A 23,307-nucleotide genomic window follows, 5' to 3' on the forward strand; every position below is an offset into this window, starting at 1 on the left:
AACTACCTGCAACAGTATAGATGATCCTCACAAAACATAAGCCAGCCACAAAAAATGCATTCTATATATTTATCCATTTTCATTTATATAAAATTCATAAATGAGCAAAACTGAAGTTTAACATTAAAAGATAGAACAGTTATTACCATTCAGAAGAGGGCTCTATTTTTTAAACTCGGTGGTAGTTAGGTGGGGGCTGGCTTTATAATAATAATTCATTGAACTATATGTTTATTTTGTTTACTTACTGTGTTAGGTACGTTACAATTTTAAAAGCTTAAAAAAATCAACAATTTATTTCTTCAATATCATAGACATATATCCTAGATATGATTGTAAAGAAATATATGGGAGAAAGGAGAAAGCTAGCTTTCTCTAGGATTAAAAACTCAAAGGAGGTTTACTTGCTGGCACTGCTGCTAGAGGGACTACTGATTAGGAAAAGAAAGTAGGCCCATTCCTGGGTTGGAGGTAGAGTGACTGACTATGACAGCCAACAGCTTTGATTTCACTTCTTGCCTCTTATTACTGTCCAGGAAGGTTGAATGGGCTATGGACAGAAAGAGAACCAGCAGCAACATTTCCTCCTTTTAAGATAAATGCAGCATTACAATCTTGCTCAACCCAACACTTCCTGAAGGTACCTCCAGCCATGTGGAGTTCGCACATGAAGTGAAATATATTGCCATCTCATTGCTGTAGTAATGACAAGTATTAGTCTCATATAACTCGTCACATGACAGAGAGTCAAGACTCTAAGGAAACACAACAACTAAATGGAACGTAGTATCCTAGATTAGATCCTATATCCAGAGAAAAAAAACAGTGGGAAAGCTGGTGAAATTCTAGTAAGGTCCATAAGTTAGCTAACAGTACTATAATAATATTGATTTGTTGGTTTTGATCATTGTACTGTTGTTATGTAAGATCTAACATCAGAAGTTGGGTGATAGGTATACAGAAATTCCCTGTACTAGTTTTGTAACTTTTCTGGAAATAAAATGATTTCAAAATAAAAAGATAAAAAATTTTTTTAAATCATTGGAAAAAATCATCCATAACTTATTGAAAATTAACATTCCTGTTTGTACAGGAAAGTTTAGCTGGTATAAGTAAAATTCTGTCATTAACAAAGGAAATGCCAACAGATGACAATGTGATACTGCCACGTTACTATTACTGTAAATAGAGAACTAGTTTTTCATTTAAAAATAATGTTAATGTATTACTCAACAGCTTTCCTAGGATCAATGATGACTTTAAACTTCTTTTTCCTGATTGAGTGTCCAACAGACTAAGTTGTCAATTTAAATAGGAGGAAAAAAGACAAGCTAAGATAGAATCACTTAAGAACTAGAGCCAGTCAATGTAAAACTGAAAGTTATTTCTACCTATAGTCTTCTAGAAACTAGTTAGTCGACTTAAAAAAAAAAGACCTGATAAAATCAGCTTATGAGGTAAAATATAAACACCATGTTAGTAGAATCTACAGTTCAAAATGTAAATGTTTTACAATACAGTAGGGATAATCCTGTGGCAGTCAAAAGAAGAGAGTTTTAAGTTCTGAATCTAAATATTGAGATATAATTATTTTCCCAACAATAAGAACTTCAAGATAAAATGGGCTAGAAAAGTCATCTTACAAACAGACAAACTGCCTTTGAAAAAAAAGACACAAAAAACAAAACCACGCAACCATGTAGATACCAATAAAAATATAAGAATCCCAGGGAAAAATTTAAGAAAGCAAAGAAAGCAGGCAAAACACATAGAAGAGAAAGTATAATTGTTACCGACCATTTCATTTTGTTGCTTCAAACAATGCTCTCTGTCTTCAGCATATTTTTTCATCTCTTTGTTTCGTAGATTCTCAGCTTCTTTTGCTTGAGTGAGAAGCATCATTTTTTCTTCTAACCATTTTTTTCTATCAGCTTTATATTTCTGTTCAGATTCCTATATGTATAAATAGTGTAAGTAACTATCATATGCTTCAAAAGCAGTTAATAATTCTTTATTTATAACATTTCCATGTAATCCAGCACTTTTCATTTTACCTCTTCAAAAAGTTAAAAACAAGTGTTTTTCTTTAAATAATGACAAGATTTGAGTTTATTTCAGATTATCAAAAGAACATTGTTAGTTTGCTTTCCTAAATAGTTACTTCATTTATAAACTTTATTTTGCTATAAAGTGCATTTGAGGACTTTCCATCATCAGTGAGCTTAAGAAGAATCAGCTGAAATTTCTGAAAGAGTTACAGAGAACCAAGCCTTCTTAAATGCCAGATTTTTTTTAAAAATTGGTTTATGGTAGTCATTTCTAATTGTATGGTTCCAAAAATAAAATTTTCCTGGGTATACAGGATGCCAAATAAAGAATAACTTGTGCAACAGGGCAAACATTTATTAGTTTAAGGAACATTGGGAACAGCTGGACAGAAAATATAGTTGATCAGTAAATTTCAAAGAGGTTTCCATAGATCCTTTGGGTTCAAAAATGTCTAATTTATACATTCAAAATTCAAGTAAAACTACATTTGAAACAAAAACAGTAACACCACATTAAAAGCTATGTATTTAAAAATCCCATTTATTATCTAAGATATGTGATCACATTATTTTAGAACAATGTAGAACATACCGGTATTCCTTAATATGAACATTCTCAATGTAATTAACATTATTTTTTTCATAATTAATGGAGTGGAAAGGGTAAATTCTAAAGTATATAATTAATAGTTACAAAAGAAAGTAACTGATTTCTTTTGTATTTGTTCAGTATCTGATTATATACAGCCTGCATTTAAGAAAATAATTTAGATGCAGTCTTTTCAAAATCACTGTTTTCTTCAATCCCAAAACTACAGTTGGATTGCAACTTCCAATAAATAAAAATACTACGTAAAATTTTGTACATTTTAAGTCCCATTAAAAAAATATTTCCCCCATATGTTGTATTCTACACATAGTATGTGAAAGTTAAACATGGAAAAACATATAAACACAAAACAGAATATCTTCTCTGTAGTAGTATAGTTTCAAATGTATTCCAGTGGTCAGACATTCAACTCTATTCTTTTCCAGATTAATAATTAAATTTAAAATAATTTTCCTAATAGTCATCTCCTCCACAGCAGTATTCGATGAGTTAGAAGTTTAAAGTGTAGAAAAATAGGTACAAAGACATAAGAAGTGATGATTTAAAAATTAAATACAAAAAACTGAAGACCCAACCACTGCATTTTCATTGGCACTTACTTAGTAGCTTGTATCTTGGGAATTTCTTCCCTGTGTCACTTGAGTATATACTGAAAAATTATATATTAACATTTCCCAGCTATTGGTTCATCCATATCTAAATTAATTATAACATATTTACTAAATTATCCTTTTATGAGAAATATAATGAATATATATAAAGATACAATTATATATATAGATAAAAATCATACCTGTAACTCATCTTGAAGCTTACTGAGCTTTATATTAAGTACATCTGTGTTATCCTCAAGTTCTTTATTTGACCTTTGATTGCTTTTGGTTTCCAAATCTTTGCATTTTTCCTTCCATTTTTCCAATTCTGATTTGAAAACATTAAATTATTTTTAAAGTACATGCAAAAGTTATACCACATAGAACTATATGTGGCATGGGATACAGACAAGAATCAGCAGAGCTCAGAAGCAGAAGTACACAGACCAAGATAGAACCGAGACCATTCTAAGAGCTTACCAAATTCTTAAAGAACTACAAAAACCTCAATAACCCACTGAATAGTATTCTGAGTATACAGTATAAATGCATGCCAATATACAGGAAACTTCATGTTCTCAAAAATTAAAAACAAGAACAACCCACTGATGGTATTCTGAACGATAGAGTCAGAGTATTTATTGAGATAAACATGTAAGATGATACCAGTTGCTATACAGAGGTGAAACTCAGTTGAAAGTTTATTCTTAACATCTGGGGAACACTGCAAGCTATCATCCACTTATTATGAAAGTGTCCTTATTCCTTCTCTGACTTAGGTACAACAATTTTCATTATAATGAAAAATGACAAGTGACAGGATGTTCCAAAAACACACCAAATACGTTTTCATTATGAATTATTATAAACACTAAACTATGTTTAAAAAGGAAAGAAATCTAGGAAAATAAAGAAAATGAAAGAGTATGCTTTGAGATATTTAAGCAATCTTGTTTCACCTGTGGCCAGTCTTTCAGTTTCCTTTAATTTAGCCTCAAGCACTTGATCTTGTTCTACTTGAGTTTGTTCTTGTTCTTCTAGGGTCATTTGCATGTCTTCAATTATTTTCTCTTTAATGCTTAGATCTAAAAATTTGGAAAGAACATTTTAAAAATTACTAACATCTACATCTAGATATCCAACTTTTATTTTGAGTTCTTCTAAAATTAAAATACACTTTTATTAACTATAATAGAATATGAGTTCCACATAGACAGAAACTTTGTCCTGTTCACTGCTATATTTTCAATGTCTAGAACAGTACTGGCATATATGAAGGATCAAATAAATAACTAATGTACAGATGGATGCTTGGATGAATGCAAGAATAAATGGATGGAAAAGGAATCTTTTCAGATACAACTTACAATTTTAAATATAATTAAACTATTAATAAAAATAATAAAAACTATTATTTTACTGTACTTTGCTTTATTGTGCTTAACATATACTGTGTTTTTTACAAATTGAAGGTTTGTGGCAACCCTGCATTAAGCAAGTCTATCAGTGCCATTTTCTAACAGCATTTGCTCACTTCCTGCCTCTGTATCACATTTTAGTAATTCTTGCAATAATTCAAACTGTTTCATTATTGTTGTATTTGTTACAGTGATCTATGATCACTGATCTTTATGTTACTCCTGTCATTGTTTTGGGACACTATGAACTACACCCACGTAAGACAGCAAGCTTAATCCATAAACACTGTGTGTGCTGTGACTGCTCCAATGACCAGCTGTGCCCTGTCCCTCCCTCTCCTCGCGCCTCCCTGTTCCCTGAGACACAACAATTCTGAAATTAGTCTCATTAGTAACACTACAGTAACCTCTAAGCATTCAAGTGAAAGGAAGAGTCACACGTCTCTCACTTTAAATCAAAAGCTAGAAATGAAAGGATTAAGCTAAATTTAGTAAGGAAGGCATGTCCAAAGCCGTGACTGGCCAAAAGCTAGCCCTCTTGCACCAAACAGCCAAGTTGTGAATGCAAAGTAAAGTTCCTGAAGAGACTTTAAAGTGCTACTCTAGTGAATACTCAAATGATAAGAAAGCAAAACAAACTTATTGCTGATATGGAGAAAGTTTCAGTGGCCTAGATAGAAGATCAAAACGAACCACAACATCCCCTTAAGCCACAGCCTAATCTAGAGCAAGGCCCTAATTCTCTCCAATTCTACGAAGGCTGAGAGAGGTAAGGAAGCTGCAGAAGAAAAGTTTCAAGCTAGCAGAGGTTAGTTCATGAGGTTTAAGGAAAGAAGCTGTCTTCAAAACAAAAGTGCAAGGTGAAGCAGCCAAGTGCTAATGTAGAAGCTGCAGCAAGTTATCCAGAAGACGTGACTGAACTGCTGCAATTTCATGATAAAACCTGAACAGATGACGAGTTGCTTCTTATGGATGAACAAGGAAAGTGGTTTCTTGAGACGCGATCTACTTTTGGTGAAGACTGTTGAAATGACAACAAAGGATTCAGAATATAGCATAAACTTAGTTGATAAAAGGATTCAGAATATAGCATAAACTTAGTTGATAAAGCAGTGGCAGAGTCTGAGAGGCCTGACTCCAATTTTGAAAGAAATTCTACTGTGGGTAAAATGCTATCAATCAGCATAGCATGCTACAGAGAAATTGTTCATGAAAGGAAGAGTCAACTGATGCAGCAAATCTCCTCATCTTACTTAAAGAAACTGCTGCAGCCACCCCAACCTTCAGCCACCACCGCCCTGATCAGCCAGCAGCCTTCAGCATCGAGGCCGGGCCCTCCCTCCATCAGCAAAAAGATTACAACTACCTGAAGGCTCAGGTGATGGTTAGCATTTTTTAGCAATAAAGTATTTTTTCATTAGGTATGAGCACTGGTTTTTTAGACATAATACTATTGCACTCTTAACAGACCACAATATAGTGTGAACATAACTTTTTTTTTTTTTTTTTGCGATACGCAGGCCTCTCACTGTTGTGGCCTCTCCCGTTGCGGAGCACAGGCTCCGGACGCACAGGCTCAGTGGCCATGGCTCACGGGCCTAGCTGCTCCACGGCATGTGGGATCTTCCTGGACCGGGGCACAAGCCCATATCCCCTGCATTGGCAGGCGGACTCTCAACCACTGCGCCACCAGGGAAGCCCTGAACATAACTTTTATATGCACTGGAAAACCAAAAACATATTGTGCGACTTGCTTCACTATGATCTGCACTTTATTGTGGTGGTCTGGAACCAAATATGAAACATCTCTGAGGTATGCCCGTACTAATAACACAGATCTTGGGATTTAGAAAAAACATTATTTGTCAAAGCACTTATTTTTAGTGTTAATATTCTCAAACCAAAACTAAAACTTCTACCTCCTAAAAACAATAAATTCTCAATCCCAAATTTAATTTTTAAATCTCAAGTAATTATTTTTTCTAGAAAAATTTTCAAAGCCAAATATTTACTTCTAGTGTTTTTAAAACCAGCTCATCAGGAATAACTGTACTATTATTACCTTACCAAAACTGTTTCTGGCCCTTGAAAAATGACTACAATAATGGCTTATAAACAATTCGATTCTAATCCTGCCTGATAGAAAGAGATAAGGAGGAAAGATTGGTTTATCGTCTCTGGTGATAGACACATAGTAGCAGGGCTCACTTCTGACACCTCTTACCAAGACTGCTATAAATGTCAGAGGTGATGAATCTATAAATGCATAGCTCAAACTCGGGGCACTAAAAGTGACAAAAAAATGACACAAACATCAAAAGATGGTTCCCTTAAAAATGCTTAATATAAAGTAATCTTAAAACAAAACAATGAGAAAAAATTTTAACGAGTAATTTTCAGTATTTCTGTTCACTGATGTAAGCTGCCAGGAGAGCTAATGAAACAGAATTCCTCTTTAGGATTAAAGGAGTACTGGTAGTCTATCTAAAACTTTTCCTTTCAAAAAGCATGATTTGCAAATATATTCAGATTATATAATTAATTATAATTTTATTCAAAGAATCTGTTCCTTTTACACCCTATCTTTTGCTCTAAATTAGAGGGCTCAAAAGAAGGAGTTTAAGTACCTAGATAGCAATCAGTAAAGCCCCAGGACACCAATGTTAACTTCGCTAATGGCTATCCACCTATTATTTGAAAGGTAGGAATAGTAAAAGAAACAAGAGCATTATTATATCAGTCATTGCCTCCAATAACTTACATTTTATCTCAGGAAAGAATCCAGAAATATGCAACAAATAAAACAGAAAAAAAAGCAACATAAAGACAGGAATGAGATATCTCATCAAAGCTATCGAAAGATATCTATGCACTACCATAGCTAAATAAATGCCTGGCAAATGAACAAGCAATCAAGTGTTTAACATTCAGGGGAGAGGATCACTGAAAGCTATATAAAGAAATGACACACGAATGTCAGGCAAAACTCTGGATTAGAAATACTCAATGACTGGGAATTCCCTGGCGGTCCAGTGGTTAGGACACTGCACTCTCACTGCCAGGGCCCCAGGTTCGATCCCTGGTTGGGGAACTAAGATCCCACAAGCCACCTGGTGTGGCCAAAAACAAAACAAAAAAATATTCAGTGATAGTTCAAATTTATTTCAGAATACCAGTATACCAGACATGCACAAGTACAAAAGATTGAGACCATGTGATACCTTGTTTCACTTATCACACTGGCTATAAGTTTAAAGTGTGATAACACCTAATACTGGCAAAAATGTGGGGAAATGGGCACTCTGTACACTATTATTGAAAATATAAACTGGTACAATGACTTTAGGGAGCAGTTTAGCAACATTCATCAAAATTTTAAACACAACATTTGGGCCAACAATTACACTGTTAGGAATTTCCCATACAAATACATTTACATGTGTGCCCAAAGACTTTTATACAAATATATTCATGTTAATGTCTATAATAAAAAATAATGTCTGAAATAACCAATAAAATTCTTTGTTAATAAAAGGGGTCATATTACTGGAGAGTAGATTAGAAGATATGTTGATTGTCACTCCCTGTGAATATGACCTTACTTGGAAACAGAGGCTTTGCAAATATAATCAAGTTAAGAATAAGGTCACACTGGATTAGAGTAGGCCCTAAATCCAATATGACTGGTGTCCTTATAAGAAGAGGGAAATTTGGACAGAGACAGATAGGGTGAAGACACAGACACATTCAGAGGGAAGATGTCCATGTTAAGACAGAGGCAGAGATTGGAGTTATCGCAGAAGTGTGAATGGGGAGTGATTGCTAATGGGTACAGGGTTTCTTTCTAGGGTGATGAAAATGTTCTGGAATTAGATAGTGGTAGTGGTTGTACGAGCTTGTGAATTTACTAAAATCCACCATACTGTACACTTTTAAAGGGTAAATTTTATGGTATGTATATCTCCATTTTAAAAAATTAATAAGATAGCTAAGTGAATGGCATTCAGTATTTAAATAGAAATGTAGGGCTTCCCTGGTGGCGCAGTGGTTGAGGATCCGCCTGTCGAGGCAGGGGACACGGGTTCGTGCCCCGGTCCAGGAAGATTCCACATGCCGCGGAGCGGCTGGGCCCGTGAGCCATGGCCACTGAGCCTGCGCGTCCGGAGCCTGTGCTCCGCAACGGGAGGGGCCACAACAGTGAGAGGCCCGCGTACCACAAAAATAAATAAATAAATAGAAATGTAGAATCCAGGGAAAGCCTCAAGAGCTAAAAATGCACTTTTTTGTTTGTCAGGGAATGTCTCATACATACTTAAAATCATAAGAGTGAATGAACTCTCAAGAGAGAAAATAAAAAGAAAAAAAACGATGATGGCTTAATCAGGAAATTTGTCAAAGTGGCTGAGGCTCATTCTGAGAGAAAGGCAGTAACCCTAAGAATAGATCAAAAAAGCCGAGGTAAGAGTTTCAAAAGAGGGCAAGCTACGCCTTACCTTTATATTTAGAAAAATTATGGTCATACACAATAAATACTACTTAAAAAATGAATATGAAAGAAATTGAGTAGACAATAATTCAAAATAATTAAAAAATAAAGGAAAGATTGCAAAAAGCTAAAAGATTTGAAAATATGTAGGTTACAAGTGATCTGGGAGAAAGTTTAAAGAGCATGGAGAAGATGGAAGATTAAAAGTACTCAAGATGGGCCTATGCCACACGTCTCAATATCTGGCAAAGAAAGAAAAAATTAAAATACGATAAAAACTATATCCTGGTCCAAAGAACGCTTTTCAGAATATCTATTCACATCTACCAACAATGACAAAGGAGCCAAAGTAAAGGGAAACTGCAAAAAGATTATGGAAATAGGAGATGTTAGAGGACAGTGGCCTAAAAAGGTAGGAGAAAATAGGACTGTGTGCAGAGATTTATTTTCACATCCAAGTTACTGATCCAAGTGAATCCCACAAAAGTCCAAGTCATCTAAATAAGTAATAATCTTGTTGTCTTACACCTGCTCTTTAGTTGGCCAAGTACAAATGGCATGAATTAGTGAAGACAGTCTGGAACTTAAGACTGAAACAGACATGGGTTCAAATCCCAGCTCTACTACTCACACAGCTAAGAAGTTAAGTGGTGACTGATGGGAAGGAGAGAAATCTGCATAATTTTATGAACAGAAATATGTATATATCATCTACAAAGATTATTTTGTAATATTTCAAATTAAAAAATCAATACAAATTGAGAAAAAAAAATTTAGCACATACAATTAGAATCTAAAGTATTAGTTTTTAAAAACATTTTAGGGCTTCCCTGGTGGCGCAGTGTTTGAGAGTCCGCCTGCCGATGCAGGGACACGGGTACGTGCCCCGGGCCGGGAAGATCCCACATGCCGCGGAGCGGCTGGGCCCGTGAGCCGTGGCCACTGAGCCTGTGCGTCCGGAGCCTGTGCTCCGCAAAGGGAGAGGCCGCAACAGTGAGAGGCCCGCGTACCGCAAAAAAAAAATAAAATAAAAATAAAAAATAAAAACATTTTAAAAATATTTTTTAATGTTAAAGATATTTTAACTGAAGTATAACCTTTATATTATTTTGACTAGAAACCCATTCTATTCATTGTGACCTATATAACTTTAATTTTATTTTTCACAAAATACTGGCCATTACCTAGAAATCAATGTTGCTTTGACTGAAAATTTCTTAATGTTTTACTTCTCCAAGGATAAACTTTATGGTACTAAGTTACTCTTTAGAATCAATGCTTTTCTCTTTTAATAAAGTTACATCTTATGCTGCCCTTATTTAACTTTACAATTTTCAACTGAAAATATTAAACCAATTGTTATTCTAACTACTTATTTTGCAGTCATTTTAGTACTGGAAGTAGAGGTTTGTTTCTCACCTTTGCACACTCTCTCATACTGCTGTATAGCTTCTTCCACTTTCTGATTACTTAACTGCTCCTGCAAAATGAAAGAACACGAATTAAATGCAAATGTAACTTAACTACACACCATTATTTAATAGTGGGACTTGAAAACAGGGCTTAATATTAAGTTTGAAATCTGTCTCCTAGAAGGCTAATAGTCAGAAGCTCCCAAGTTTGTTGCACCTCAGAGAAAAGGGCAGGGTGAGAGTGGTAATAAGAAAAAACAAAACAAAACCCCCAAACTTTAAACCTTTAATCTACCAAAAATGCTAAATCATCTTCTTCACTCAACATTTCAAGCTAGCATTTATGTTCTCTTACACAAAACAAAAAGCATAAAGAGAGAGAAATGAAAGTTTACTATGTATTTAATATGGGAAGAACAAAGAAAACCATAAATAAATTCCTTAACAGTAAACTCAAAATGAAGACAAAATAGGATCCCCACATGCCCTATATGTAAAAAGTAGTTGGGAGGTTTGAAAAGGACGCGAAGTTAATTTCTGGGCACTGGAAATCCTTCAATTCTAGTTTTAACCTGCCAGGTAATCCAACCTTCACTCCTCTCATCTAACTTCAGCAATATCTTCTCATTTTATAAGTTTTAGAATAATCATTACATAACCTGGAAATCTCTGAATACTATTAGGAAATAAGCTGGAGATGGAAAGACGGTGAAGAGACAAAGAATGAAGGAGGAAAACGACGACAGAGAACTACGGACGTGGACGGACAGAGACGGAAACAGACGGAGAACGAAGGAGGTGGACGGATGGGGACAGAAAAAAAGAAGAAACAGAGGTGGACGGACGGGGAGGGAAACAGACGGAGAGCGACGGAGGTGCTCGTACAGTGATGGAAAGAACCTATCAACACATGGTGTCTGGCTACATAGGGGTGCACTGTAACAGGTTTTCAATCTGTTTTGAAACCTGACCATACCTTTGGGTTGACACTGAAATCATGTTATCACCAAGTACTCATAGCTGTTCCCCAAAGTCCCCAAAGGTGTTGGAATTGTGAAATAATTGTCTTCCTGAAAGTAGGATTTTTTTTAAATTAATAATTTTATTTATTTTTGGCTGCATTGGGTCTTTGTTGCTGCGTGGGCTTTTCTCTAGTTGCGGTGAGTGGGGGCTGCTCTTCGTTGCGGTGCGCGGGTTTCTCATTGCGGTGGCTTCTCCTGTTGTGGAGCACGGGCTCTGCTGCTCCGCAGCATGTGGGATCTTACTGGACCCTTAAGTCTCTAGGATATTTTTAACAGCTTTTTTTCCTAAAGGCTTCCAAAAAGTCTCCTGAAAACATCATGACTCTTGTTCTGTGGGTGTAGGGGAACATGCAGGCAGACTAGGAGACAGTCCCCCAGAAACCCTGCTCCCGAGGACTGGAAATCTCCCTAAACCTTGGGACGTCCTATTGCAGCGACAGATGGAGAGAGGGTTGGTCTGAGACCCAGAAGCAGGGGTTTGTGGAGTCGGCTCCACTGAGGAGAGGGTGCGGTGCTTGGGAGCCGCAGCCCACACTTTGCAGCCACCTGCTGTCCAGACGGTGCCCAGGACACCGAAATCCAGGATGGGTGGGGGGGCCTTGAACTCGGGCACTGTGGGCAGGACTCCACAGCTAACCCTGATCCCGGCAGAGCTGGGGCTGTAGGGCCCTTCCCTGACCGCAAATGCAAACGCACCTCCGCTGCAACCCCAGCAGTGCTGTGCAACCTGACCGGACAACTGGGCTGGGTTTACCACCTGAGAGTTCTCACTGAGTTGTGATAAAACAAAACATTTTTAAGGCAGGATAAGGAAAAAAAAAATTTTTTTTCAAATATAAAGTTCTCTCTGTGCCCACCCCCTACCCCACTTTAGTGTGCATTATGCATCTGCATTAACCCTTCCTTAGAAGACACAGCAATGCCTGCTGGATTGTAAAGAGCTATTTTCTCCTGGTGCCAGCAAGATAACCCTTAGGAGATAACCTTCCTTCTTATGGTGAAAGGGGCCATGACTACCCACTACTCCCTTTGTACTGCAGATCTGGATTGTGTAAACTGTCAACAATATACCATTTGATGTATAACCCTTTGTCTCAAAAGGTTATGTAAACCCTGCTTTGATCTCTAATGGGTAGAACAGGCTTAAGAGCTTTCTGAAAGACTGTCTCCCAGGTTATAATCCTCAGATTGGCTCAAATAAAACTATCCATTTCTTACTTAAAAAAAACAAAAAAGAACTGATATATTTAATTAAACACTAAAATATACCAACAGAATCTACTAAAATCACCTTTAAAAACAAGACTGTTACCTTAAGTTGCTGAATCGTTCGCTGTTTCATATCTATTTCCTGAGAACACTGGTTTTTCTTTTTCTCCAGTTCATTAATTTTAATCCTCAACAATTTCTCCTCATAACGCATTACAGATACCTACAAAGTAATAAATCAAATTAAATATTTCTAGAAATACTAATTGCTTTTTGTTTAAGATTCATGGCCACTCGTTCAAAGATTCAAGTCCTTAAATCACATTAGAAAAATTACAGATTCTAACATACATGATATGGCTTCACATTATCAGAAAATTTCTTGATATGATATGGCTTCAGATAATCAGAAAATTTCTTGATACTCCAAGGGAGATACATATGAAGAAGCCACTTTCTTTTTACAATATTTTAAGACTCTCAAATCCTGTAAGTGCTCTCAAAAAAGAAACAACATAGGGGCTTCCCTGGTGGCGCAGTGGTTGAGAGTCCGCCCGCCGATGCAGGGGACGCGGGTTCGTGCCCCGGTCCGGGAAGATCCCACATGCCGCAGAGTGGCTGGGCCCGTGAGCCATGGCCGCTGCGCCTGCGCGTCCGGAGCCTGTGCTCCGCAACGGGAGAGGCCACAACAGTGAGAGGCCTGCGTACCGGAAAAAAAAAAAAAAAAAAAAAAAAAGAAACAACATAGACCCTTGCATGCAACAGCAAAATCATTATCATGGAAAAACCAATAGAAATACTCTAGGGGGAAAAACACTGGCTCAGATTTCCAAGATCTATTAAGTAACGTGATCCAGTAATATAAGAAATACTTCAAAAGCTAATAATGGCACATAGAGAATGAAAATGGAACAATTACAAGATCAAAAGGTACCCATGCAAGTGAAGGTCAATTGATTTTTGCTATTACTGGTAATTTAATTCTATAAACCTATTAAAGAAATCAAAAAGCACTATGAATTAGTATGCAAATATTAGAGGAGAGGAGGAGAGAGGAGGGGAAAGGGAAGGGGAAGGATGGAGAGATAGCAGGTAATCTATGTACACCTTTAGTCCAATTTCCATGATACCAATCCTAGAGATCTCAAAAACTGAAGGAAGTTAAGTGAACAAAGTTCCCCTTCATAAAAAGCATGGTATCTCCATGCTTTTTATAATAATAAAATAATAAAAATAAATAATAGTAGTTCTGAGGGGTTTGGTTTCAGGTGATTTTTACACCTCTTTTTAGGCTTTCTGTATATTCCAAATTTACTACAATAAATATATATTCCTTTTATAATCATACATTAATAATATTTATTTTTATTGGCTTATTTTGTTCAAAAATATGGGACTTCCAGTAATAAACACCATCTTCATCAATTTTACAGATATAAACTGTCTGCCAATAATATACAGAAACTATGTGTTGCACCAAGATGCACATAAGGACTGCTTCAGTTTCCATCCTGGCTCTAACATTTACTGGCCAAGTGAACCTGGACAAGTTCTCTCTCAATGCCTACTTCCTTAGTCATAAAATGGAAATTTTTAAAATGCCTATCCCTAATATTTGTGTGAAAATTAAATGAGATGATACATGTAAACTCAGAACAACCAATCCAGACTATGCTCCTATTATTATTAGCATTGACATCATACATTGCTTATTTTGAAAAACAGAAAACACTATTAATACCCACCCTTAGAGGAATGTTAAATAGTCATCTATACAATAAAACATTACTTAAAAAGAGATACCTCCTAAATTCTGCTATAAAAAAATCTTAAAATTATAATATATTTTAAAAGCAATTATTTATATATAGTTGATCCCATTTATAAAATTAAAACCATACAAGCACTATTTACATATATTTATTATGTAAAATGCATATAAAAAGATCTACAAGAACACAGAAGGACTGACTGTCAAGAGTGGTCATATTTAAGAAGAGAGAAATGAGATTGGGGAGGAGGCTTTCACTTTTACCTTCATATCTTAAAAAATATTTCCTGGGCTTCCCTCGTGGTTCAGTGGTTAAGAATCCGCCTGCCAATGCAGGGGACATGGGTTTGAGCCCTGGTCTGGGAAGATCCCACATGCCATGGAGCAACTAAGCCCGTGTGCCACTTTGCGCTCTAGAGCCCGCGAGCCATGACTCCTGAGCCCATGAGCCACAGCTCCTGCAGCCCACATGCCTAGAGCCCATGCTCCGCAACAAGACAAGCCACCGCAATGAGAAGCTCGTGCACCACAACAAAGAGTAGCTCCCGCTCGCCACAACTAGAGAAAGCCTGCGTGCAGCAAGGAAGACCCAACGCAGCCAAAAATAAATAAACTTTAAAAAAATTTCCTAATAATGTATTATAATGAAAAGTTTTTAATTGGAAAAAGAACCCATTTTTAAAGAACTGAGTAACTAGCTCCATATGAACACAAGTCAATTATACCATGTTTGATAATGCTTACTGATCATCATGGTGTTCAGAAATAGTATCTTAAACCAGGAAGTTTCTATACTCCAAGAATCTTCAGCCAGGATATCACTTAACAGAAAAAAACAACCTACATTATAACAATCTAAGACAAAAAACATTTTAAGAGGACTCCCCCAGGGGCTTCTCTGGTGGCACAGTGGTTGAGAGTCTGCCTGCGGATGCGGGGGGCGTGGGTTCGTGCCCTGGTCCGGGAGGGTCCCACGTGCTGCGGAGCGGCTGGGCCCGTGAGCCATGGCCGTTGAGACTGTGCTCCGCAAGAGGAGAGGCCACAGCAGTGAGAGGCCCGCGTACCAGCAAAAAAAAAAAAAAAGAGGACTTCCCTGGTGGAGCAGTGGTTAAGAATAAGCCTGCCAATGCAGGGGACACAGGTTCGATCCCTGGTCCAGGAAGATCCCACATGTTGCAGAACAACTAAGCCTGTGAGCCACAACTACTGAGCATGCATGCTGCAACTACTGAAGCCCGCGTGTCTAGAGCCCGAGCTCTGCAACAAGAGAAGCCACTGCAATGAGAAACCCACGTACCGCAACGAACAGTAGCCCCCACTCACCACAACTAGAGAGAAAGCCCGTGCGCAGCAACCAAGACCCAACACAGCCAAAAAAAAAAATGTTTTTTTAAATAGATCAGAAAAGACAAAGGAATGGTGTTCTAGGCTTTCCTGTAGTAAAGTCAAGAGAGGTAGACCAGATCTCACAATCAGAAATTCAAAATCAAACTGCACAGGCCTTGCTCATACATTACATTTGATAGAAATGAGGAAAATGTATGAAGGCTTAAATACAGCCTAATGGTTATTTCCTTATTTGTTTTGTTGAGGATACTGTGAACAACATGTGGACTGATAATAGGAATGTAAATCCAAAGTTCCCTCTGGACTACTTAGCTAAGTGAAAGGAACCTAACAAAAGGCAATAAGGTGCATAGGGCTAGGACTGCAGTTTATATTTTGGAGTAATTTAATCCATTTACCTGTCATTTGCCCAGAATTTATAAAGCTTTCAAACCTATCTACCACCTATAGAAACTCCAGTCTTGATCCTGAGGTGTTAAAACTGCAATGTCATTCGAAATTTATTTTACAAGTTCAGAATCTACACTAAATCTACAAAGGTAAGTAAACTATATCCAATGAGGGGAGAAACAAAGGCTATTCTGGCCAAAATTACATCCCTAGAAAGCAAACAATCCAAAAATTACATTCCTAGAAAGCAAACAATTCAGGCTTCTGAATGACACACAAGTGCTTTTCCAAATTATGATTAACTTGCTGATCTGACTAAACATTTTCCTATGCCTAATTACAGTTTAGGTCATCTTTACTGTCTTACATTTCTAACCTAGTCCACTTTGAAATACTTGTTGAATGGCCTGGAAACTTTTTGTGTATAATTATCAGAAAAAACATATATTTTGCATTTTATCTATGGTGGTATTTTTGGATTTTTCTTCCATTAATCAAAAATTTTATTACATTTCCCTTATTATGAATGAATACATATCCATTATAAGAAATAATGCAATAAGTAGACCTTTTAAAAAATTACCTAGATTGCCATTACCTAAAATAATCAAAATATATATTTTTATATTTCCTTGCAGTCTATATTATTATACAAATTGTTTGCAAAAATTTAATCCTATTATAATATAAAATTGGGTCTGGTTTTTATTACTTAACATTATAACACAAGCATATTCCCATATTATCATAAAAACTTAGTACTTATCACTGTACTTAAATCAAAATCCTGCTAAATATATACACTAACAATGAATCAGGAACTTAACCACTAATAAAACAGTGGAAAACACAATTTAAATGATCTGTACAAATCATTATAAATGATAAAAAGGTCTTAGGCCAAAGCTTCCAGGTATCAGAGTGCTTAAGAAGCTGGCAGGGAAAAAAAAAACCTCTGCTCACAGAAAAAGGAGATGGACGCAGAGGGTACCAGGTCCACAGCAGGAGCTTCTCCTTTACCAGTATAGGCCTAATAGTCATGAAAATTATAATTTATTTAATCAAAAAGTTCATACCCATTTTTTCCATTCATTTTAATTTACATTAATGCTATACTACTGTGAGAGTTTTCTTATGCTAAATAAAAAATTATTCCAGGACTTCAGTGTCGGGTAGTTTAGAAGAAAGTAACCAATCCTCTGTTGAAAACAACAAAAAATGCTGTATAAAAAAATGTTTTAAATCTTTTTAAAAGCACCGAGGAACTAACAAAAAAATAGGAAATACTGAGATAACAAAAAAATTAAGTGAAAAAAGAATCACAGGAATAAGTGGAGCACTGACTGGCTTTTATTTTGAGGACATTCATAGAAAGAGGAGGCCTGACTTTCAACAGGTAAACTAGAAGGTATTTGCAATATATTTTACTGACAAAGAATTAGAACCAAGAATAAAGAAATCCAACACAATAATAAGTTTTTTAAAAGGACAGCAAAATTAAAAGAAAATATGAACAAATGGATTTCACAGAGTGAAAACTGGAACAGACATATAGTGAATAAAAACATAGACACTCCATTTCATTAATTATCAGAGGAATACAACTTAAAACCATAAGATACCCATTTACATTCTCTGACCCAACAATTCCACCCCTTGTTATACAAATTCTTGCACATGTGTACCAAGAGCATGTATAAAATAGGATCACTGTTTCTAAGAGCAAAGAACGGAAATATCTAAATGGTCAATAGAATAGATAACTAAATTGTATAGTCACAAACGGAGTATTACACAGCAGTGAAAGTGATCAATTATAACCATACATAAATGTCAGGAATATGATGTGAAAATGTCTCAGAACACGACATAATGTTTAGAGATAAAAAAACAAATATGATTTAACTTATATTTTCAAAAGATTAATAAAAGATAAACACAAAACATTCATTACAGTAACCTCAGTGGGGGTAGGAAACATAGAAAATGAATGAGACCCACAAGCATTTGTTGTATCAATATTCTTCAGAGCTTACACATTTTGTAACTAACTCAAAGTAATGAAAAATATTTAAAATTACTTCAGCTTTTTAAAAAAGTCTAATTATGATACAAAATCCAACAGTCATAAAAGAAAAATAAGTTGCTCCAAGGCCAAAAAAGGAACATAATCAAAATTAAGAAAAATGTCAATGTGGGGGAGAGATAGGGGAATATCTACAATTAATATCCTTCAAAAGTTAATTTCCAGAAAATATACAAAACAATTTTCACTGCAAAGTAAAGGAGCTGTTACAGTGGAGGATTACTGGACTGAATGTCAATATTATGACATAGAAAAAAATATATATATATGTATGTGTCAACTTGGGCATGTTACTTAACTTCTTGTCTCATATGTAAAATGGGATATAGTAGTATTGTTGAGAAATTATGTGAGATAGTATACGTAATGTAAAGCACTTAGAATGGTATATGGTTCAACCAAAGACTATATATGTGTTTGCTTTCTTCATGGTATTTTATTGTGTACATGCAATATAATTAATTTAACTAGTTTCCCATTGATCAATGTATAGCATTTTCAATTCCTCTGCTATTCCAATGTTGTTGTCAATATCCTTACATATCCATTACCACTGGGAAAAAAATAAAAAAAGATAGTCTCCTTATTTTTCTCCTAAAAGATTAGCTTTTCATATTTAGATTTTCATTATTCTTATGGTTGTTTGATTTTTGTATTTGGTTTGTATTAGAAATCTATGACTATTCCCACTGCCACCCTTAAGTAAAATAAATCATCCTTAAATAAAAAAAAAAAGTTAATTTCCTAAGTATGCAACAAGCTCCCACAAAGCAATAATAAAAAGAAAAACAATAACCCAAGCTAAAATACAAAGAATATGATATACAGACCACAGGAACAAAAAATACAAATGAATTTTAAACCAAAAAATGTTTACCCATAATTAGAGATATGCAAGTTAGAATTATAGTTGAGATACACTATTTACATGTCAAATTAGCAAATATCAAAGAAATATGATAAAATACTACTTTGTGGATAAGAGTATAGAGAAAAATACTCTCTTGTTCTCATACATTAGTTCTGGTGAGCAAACTGGCATAATCTCTAAAAAGCATAAGTATCAAAATTATACATGTACAAACCAGTGAACCATAAATTCCACTTTTAGGGATTTATAACCAGAGGAAGACTTGCATATGTTCAAAATGACATCACTGCATGATTAACAGAAGACTGGAAATTACCTTAATTGTCCAACAATATGGGGCTGATTAATGGTAAATAAATGTTCAGAGTCATAAAAAAGAAAAAAGCTCATCTGGAGACTGTATCCTGAGATGGAAATATTGAGTGGAAAAAACCAAGGTTCACATAGTGTTTATAGGATGTTTCCATTTTTTTATAGGAAGAGAAGGAAGGAAAAACAGGGAGAGGGAGAAGTGAAGAGAAAAAATATAGTTGGTAACATCTGACGCTTTGGAGGAAAACTTGATGGCTGGGAGGCAGTTTTTTCCCTCACTATACATATTTTCATATATTTTAAATTTGGAATCATGTGATTATATTTCCTATTTTTAAATCAAATTATAATAAAAACTTGTTACAATTGCACTACATACTCTCCTAAATACTATCTGCAAACAAAAGTTTGCTATTTACTTTTCTGGGGGGACTTGAACTTAGCAGCCCTTAAAAGAAAAAAAAAGGTTCTAATCTTACATAAGGCACATTATTTTTCTTAATATTAGACATCCTTCAGTTTGTTTAATCTAAATTTTCTTTTGTGAAAGAACTTTTCTCATCATTTAAGAAAAAGTATGGAGTTGACAAATGTTCTGGTCAATACTAAGTGTCTAAACTTGATATATAAGGAAAACAATCTTTATCATTTTAATTGGCCACACACCTTTTCAAATAACCTACCTCTTTCTGTACTTGCTCAATTTGCTTTTTGGCATCTGCCAGTTTCTCTTTCAGCTCAGCATAATCTTCTTCCTTCTTCTGAAGATCAGCTTTCAGATTCTGGGCAAGAGCAGTGCTTGCAGAGAGCTCCTCTTTCAACCTAAAAAAAAAAAAAAATCACTTATCTATAGTGACATATCACTAATCACTTAGAAAAAAATCACTTATCTATAGTGACATATCACTAATCACTTAGAATCATATGCATGAACTACTAATAATCTACAAAATTAGATCTTTTCACAAATTTGGAATGTCCAAACCCTGAAGAAATCCTTCAAGGAGGATCTCAGGAGATTTTATAAACAGATCTTTGCATATAACATTTGGTTCCAAAGGTTTATATAAACAAAATTGAAGTTCTTCAGTCATCATACATGTTATACTTAACCAGATTAAGATATGCCCACCCAAATTCTTTAAAAGCTACACAGAAAAATCAATAAATGATTTCCATATTTTCAAATATTTTAATAACTTTTAGCTTACTTTTCTGTTTCTTGCCAGTTTGTTTCTTTTTCTTCTTCCTTTAATTGAAGTGAATGCTTTGCATCTTGCAAATTGTTTGTTAATTTTGTGATTTCTTCTTTCAGTGTGACTTCCCTTTCACTTAAATCTTTGGCGTTTTTGATAGAATCTTGAAGATTTGCTTGAAATTCCTTCAGATTTCTTTCTTGCTTTAAAATAATAGATTCCTTTTCCATAATTTCTTGTTCTAACTTGGCTGAACGACTACATTCATCTTTCTGAGTTTCTAATATTGCTTCAAGTTCCTTTATTTTCACCTTATAGCAAGTAACATCTTGTGTAAGTTCTGAAAGTGCTCTCTTTCCTTCAACTACATGCTGTACTTGAATATCAAGACCAACAGTTTTTTCTCGCAATTCTTCCTTCAGCTGCTGTATAAGACTTTCTTTTTCTTTTAGTAGATCTTGATTTTTATTCTCCCTCTCCTCTGTTTTTAGTCTATTGTTTGCATCTTTACAATCTTTTACTTCTGCCTGTAATTTTTCAATTTGTTGTTCCAGTTCCTGGATCTGATGTCTTTTTTTGGAGGAACTCTTTACAATCTCCTTACATTCTTCCCAAATGGCTTCAACAGTAGAGTGGAAAGACCTTTCCCTACCAAGTTCTTGAATACCATTTTCTTTCACTTGCTTACTTATCAAATAATCATTATCCAAAAGATGTAACTGTGTATTTGGCAAATTATCCTCTTGAGAACCATTTGACAGATCCCTGAGACTGAGTAAATCTATGTTTGAGATCTGAGAAACTGAATCAAGTGTACGCAATTCATCTATTTTTGCTTGCATTAATTTTATTTGTGAAACATTATTTGTGATGTTTCTTCTAGCAGTTTCTATCTCCTTTGACAATTTCATAATCCTCTCCTCCTGTTCTTGATTTATACCTCTCTGCACATGTAATTCAGAAATCGCATTGTCATAATTCGACTGAATTTGTTGGACCTCTACACTAAAACTACAACTCTTTTTTTCAGAAGAAGAGAGTTCCTGCTGCAAACTAACAATGTGTTTATTTAACTCTGCTTTTTCTTCCTTTTCACTTTTAAGTTCATTCTCAACAATGAGTAAACGTGTTTTCAGCTCTTCATTATTTTCTTGTAAAACTCTAATGTTTTCCTCATCTTCCTCAATGCTCTCTTGCATTTCTTCAGTTTTCTTTTGGTCTTCAGTGATGGTTGGACTAACATGTGTAGGTCCTTTAAAAATAAAACCAATTATTATTAATCTAGCAAACCTTAATAAAAATTTAAAAGTTATCATATAAGCCAATATTCAAACATAGGAAACATATGAAAGCATACTTTTAATGAAAAACAGAAATAAGCTATTGAGTAAAAAAGAAAAAAATCAGGTTGCAAAACATACATAGCACACACCAATTTATGTAAAAATTGTAGTTCCATTAAGTCACAGCAGAAAAAGTTAGCAAAGGATGTGCAAGAAAATCCTGGTAACTACTTCTGAGTGGGATTACTAGTTACTTCTACTTTCTTTTTATAGCTTTTGTTATTTAAATTGTCTACCACAAATCTTTATTATTACTATGAGATAGAAGGTAGGGAATTGTACCCTAAGGCAGACTAAAGAACAGTTTTAAAGTACAATTATACTATACATCTACTAAATTAGTGATTTGCAAACTGAGTACCTTATACTTTCACAGGTAAAATTAGGAGAAAAATGGTTAAATTTACGCCAAGTCTAATGTAGCCCTACCCTTCCCTAGCTGCATAACTGTCAATAAACTGCTTGACCCCATGGCTGCTTCCTCATATGGAAAATGGAAAATAATAGCAATAACGCACCTATCTCAGAGTTATTGTGAAGATCAAGATAATCAACGAGTTTAGAACACTGTGCTTGGGATATAGTTAGATATTATTAGAAACTGAAAATTTGTACAGAAGAGTTCAGCTAATTAAAAATAAATAAAAGTTTGTCTTTTTCAGCCTTAATATCTACATTTCTAAAATAAGGATATTTCTACCTGACCTAGTTACTACAGGATAGTGTTAAGAGGGCCAAGTAAGTTAATATGTAATGTATGTTAAAGCATTTTGTAAATGTTATATAAGTACAAGAACATAGTTGGTATAGATTAAACTATGTCCAGAGAAGATGCACTATTAGCTAAAACTTAATTCTTAATATTTGACAAATTAACTCATCTCACACAACTGTCCAGTATAAACTATGTTCAAATTTTTCTCACAGATTACATGATTAACTCTTGAAACATAATTCTCAATTCTCCAGATACACAAATTTATCTTTTTATGTCTTCATACAATTTCCATTGATATAATAACTGATATGATGAGTGTCTCATATCCTAGGAAAATTACTTCAAAACATATAAGAATCTGATTCTTTGGTTTTTAAATTTTTTTCCTGTTCTATTTCACTTCATGGTTTGATGTTTATATGTGTGAACTTTATATACACAACTCTAATACAAGTTTTATGAATTTTCTACACAA

The 23,307-nt window shown here is 34.9% G+C and overlaps 1 protein-coding gene across 12 annotated transcripts in view; it reads right to left on the reverse strand.

The window, feature by feature from the left end:
- Positions 1–23,307, reverse strand: part of KIF20B (kinesin family member 20B) — a 78,186-nt gene that overhangs the window by 13,389 nt on the left and 41,490 nt on the right. For 9 of the 12 annotated variants that reach the window (XM_067025064.1, XM_067025067.1, XM_067025063.1 and 6 more), the window contains 8 exons: positions 20,787–22,023; positions 20,259–20,397; positions 12,902–13,021; positions 10,575–10,635; positions 5,613–5,690; positions 4,211–4,336; positions 3,452–3,579; positions 1,798–1,953 (listed from right to left, as the gene is read on the reverse strand). In XM_067025064.1, the coding sequence (XP_066881165.1) occupies positions 1,798–1,953; positions 3,452–3,579; positions 4,211–4,336; positions 5,613–5,690; positions 10,575–10,635; positions 12,902–13,021; positions 20,259–20,397; positions 20,787–22,023 (2,045 nt within the window). The remainder of the gene's footprint in view (positions 1–1,797; positions 1,954–3,451; positions 3,580–4,210; positions 4,337–5,612; positions 5,691–10,574; positions 10,636–12,901; positions 13,022–20,258; positions 20,398–20,786; positions 22,024–23,307) is intronic. The other 3 variants (XM_067025069.1, XM_067025065.1, XM_067025074.1) reach the window with 1 other exon arrangement.

Source organism: Kogia breviceps, chromosome 2, assembly GCF_026419965.1.
Source record: "Kogia breviceps isolate mKogBre1 chromosome 2, mKogBre1 haplotype 1, whole genome shotgun sequence".
Classification (NCBI taxonomy): domain Eukaryota; kingdom Metazoa; phylum Chordata; class Mammalia; order Artiodactyla; family Physeteridae; genus Kogia; species Kogia breviceps.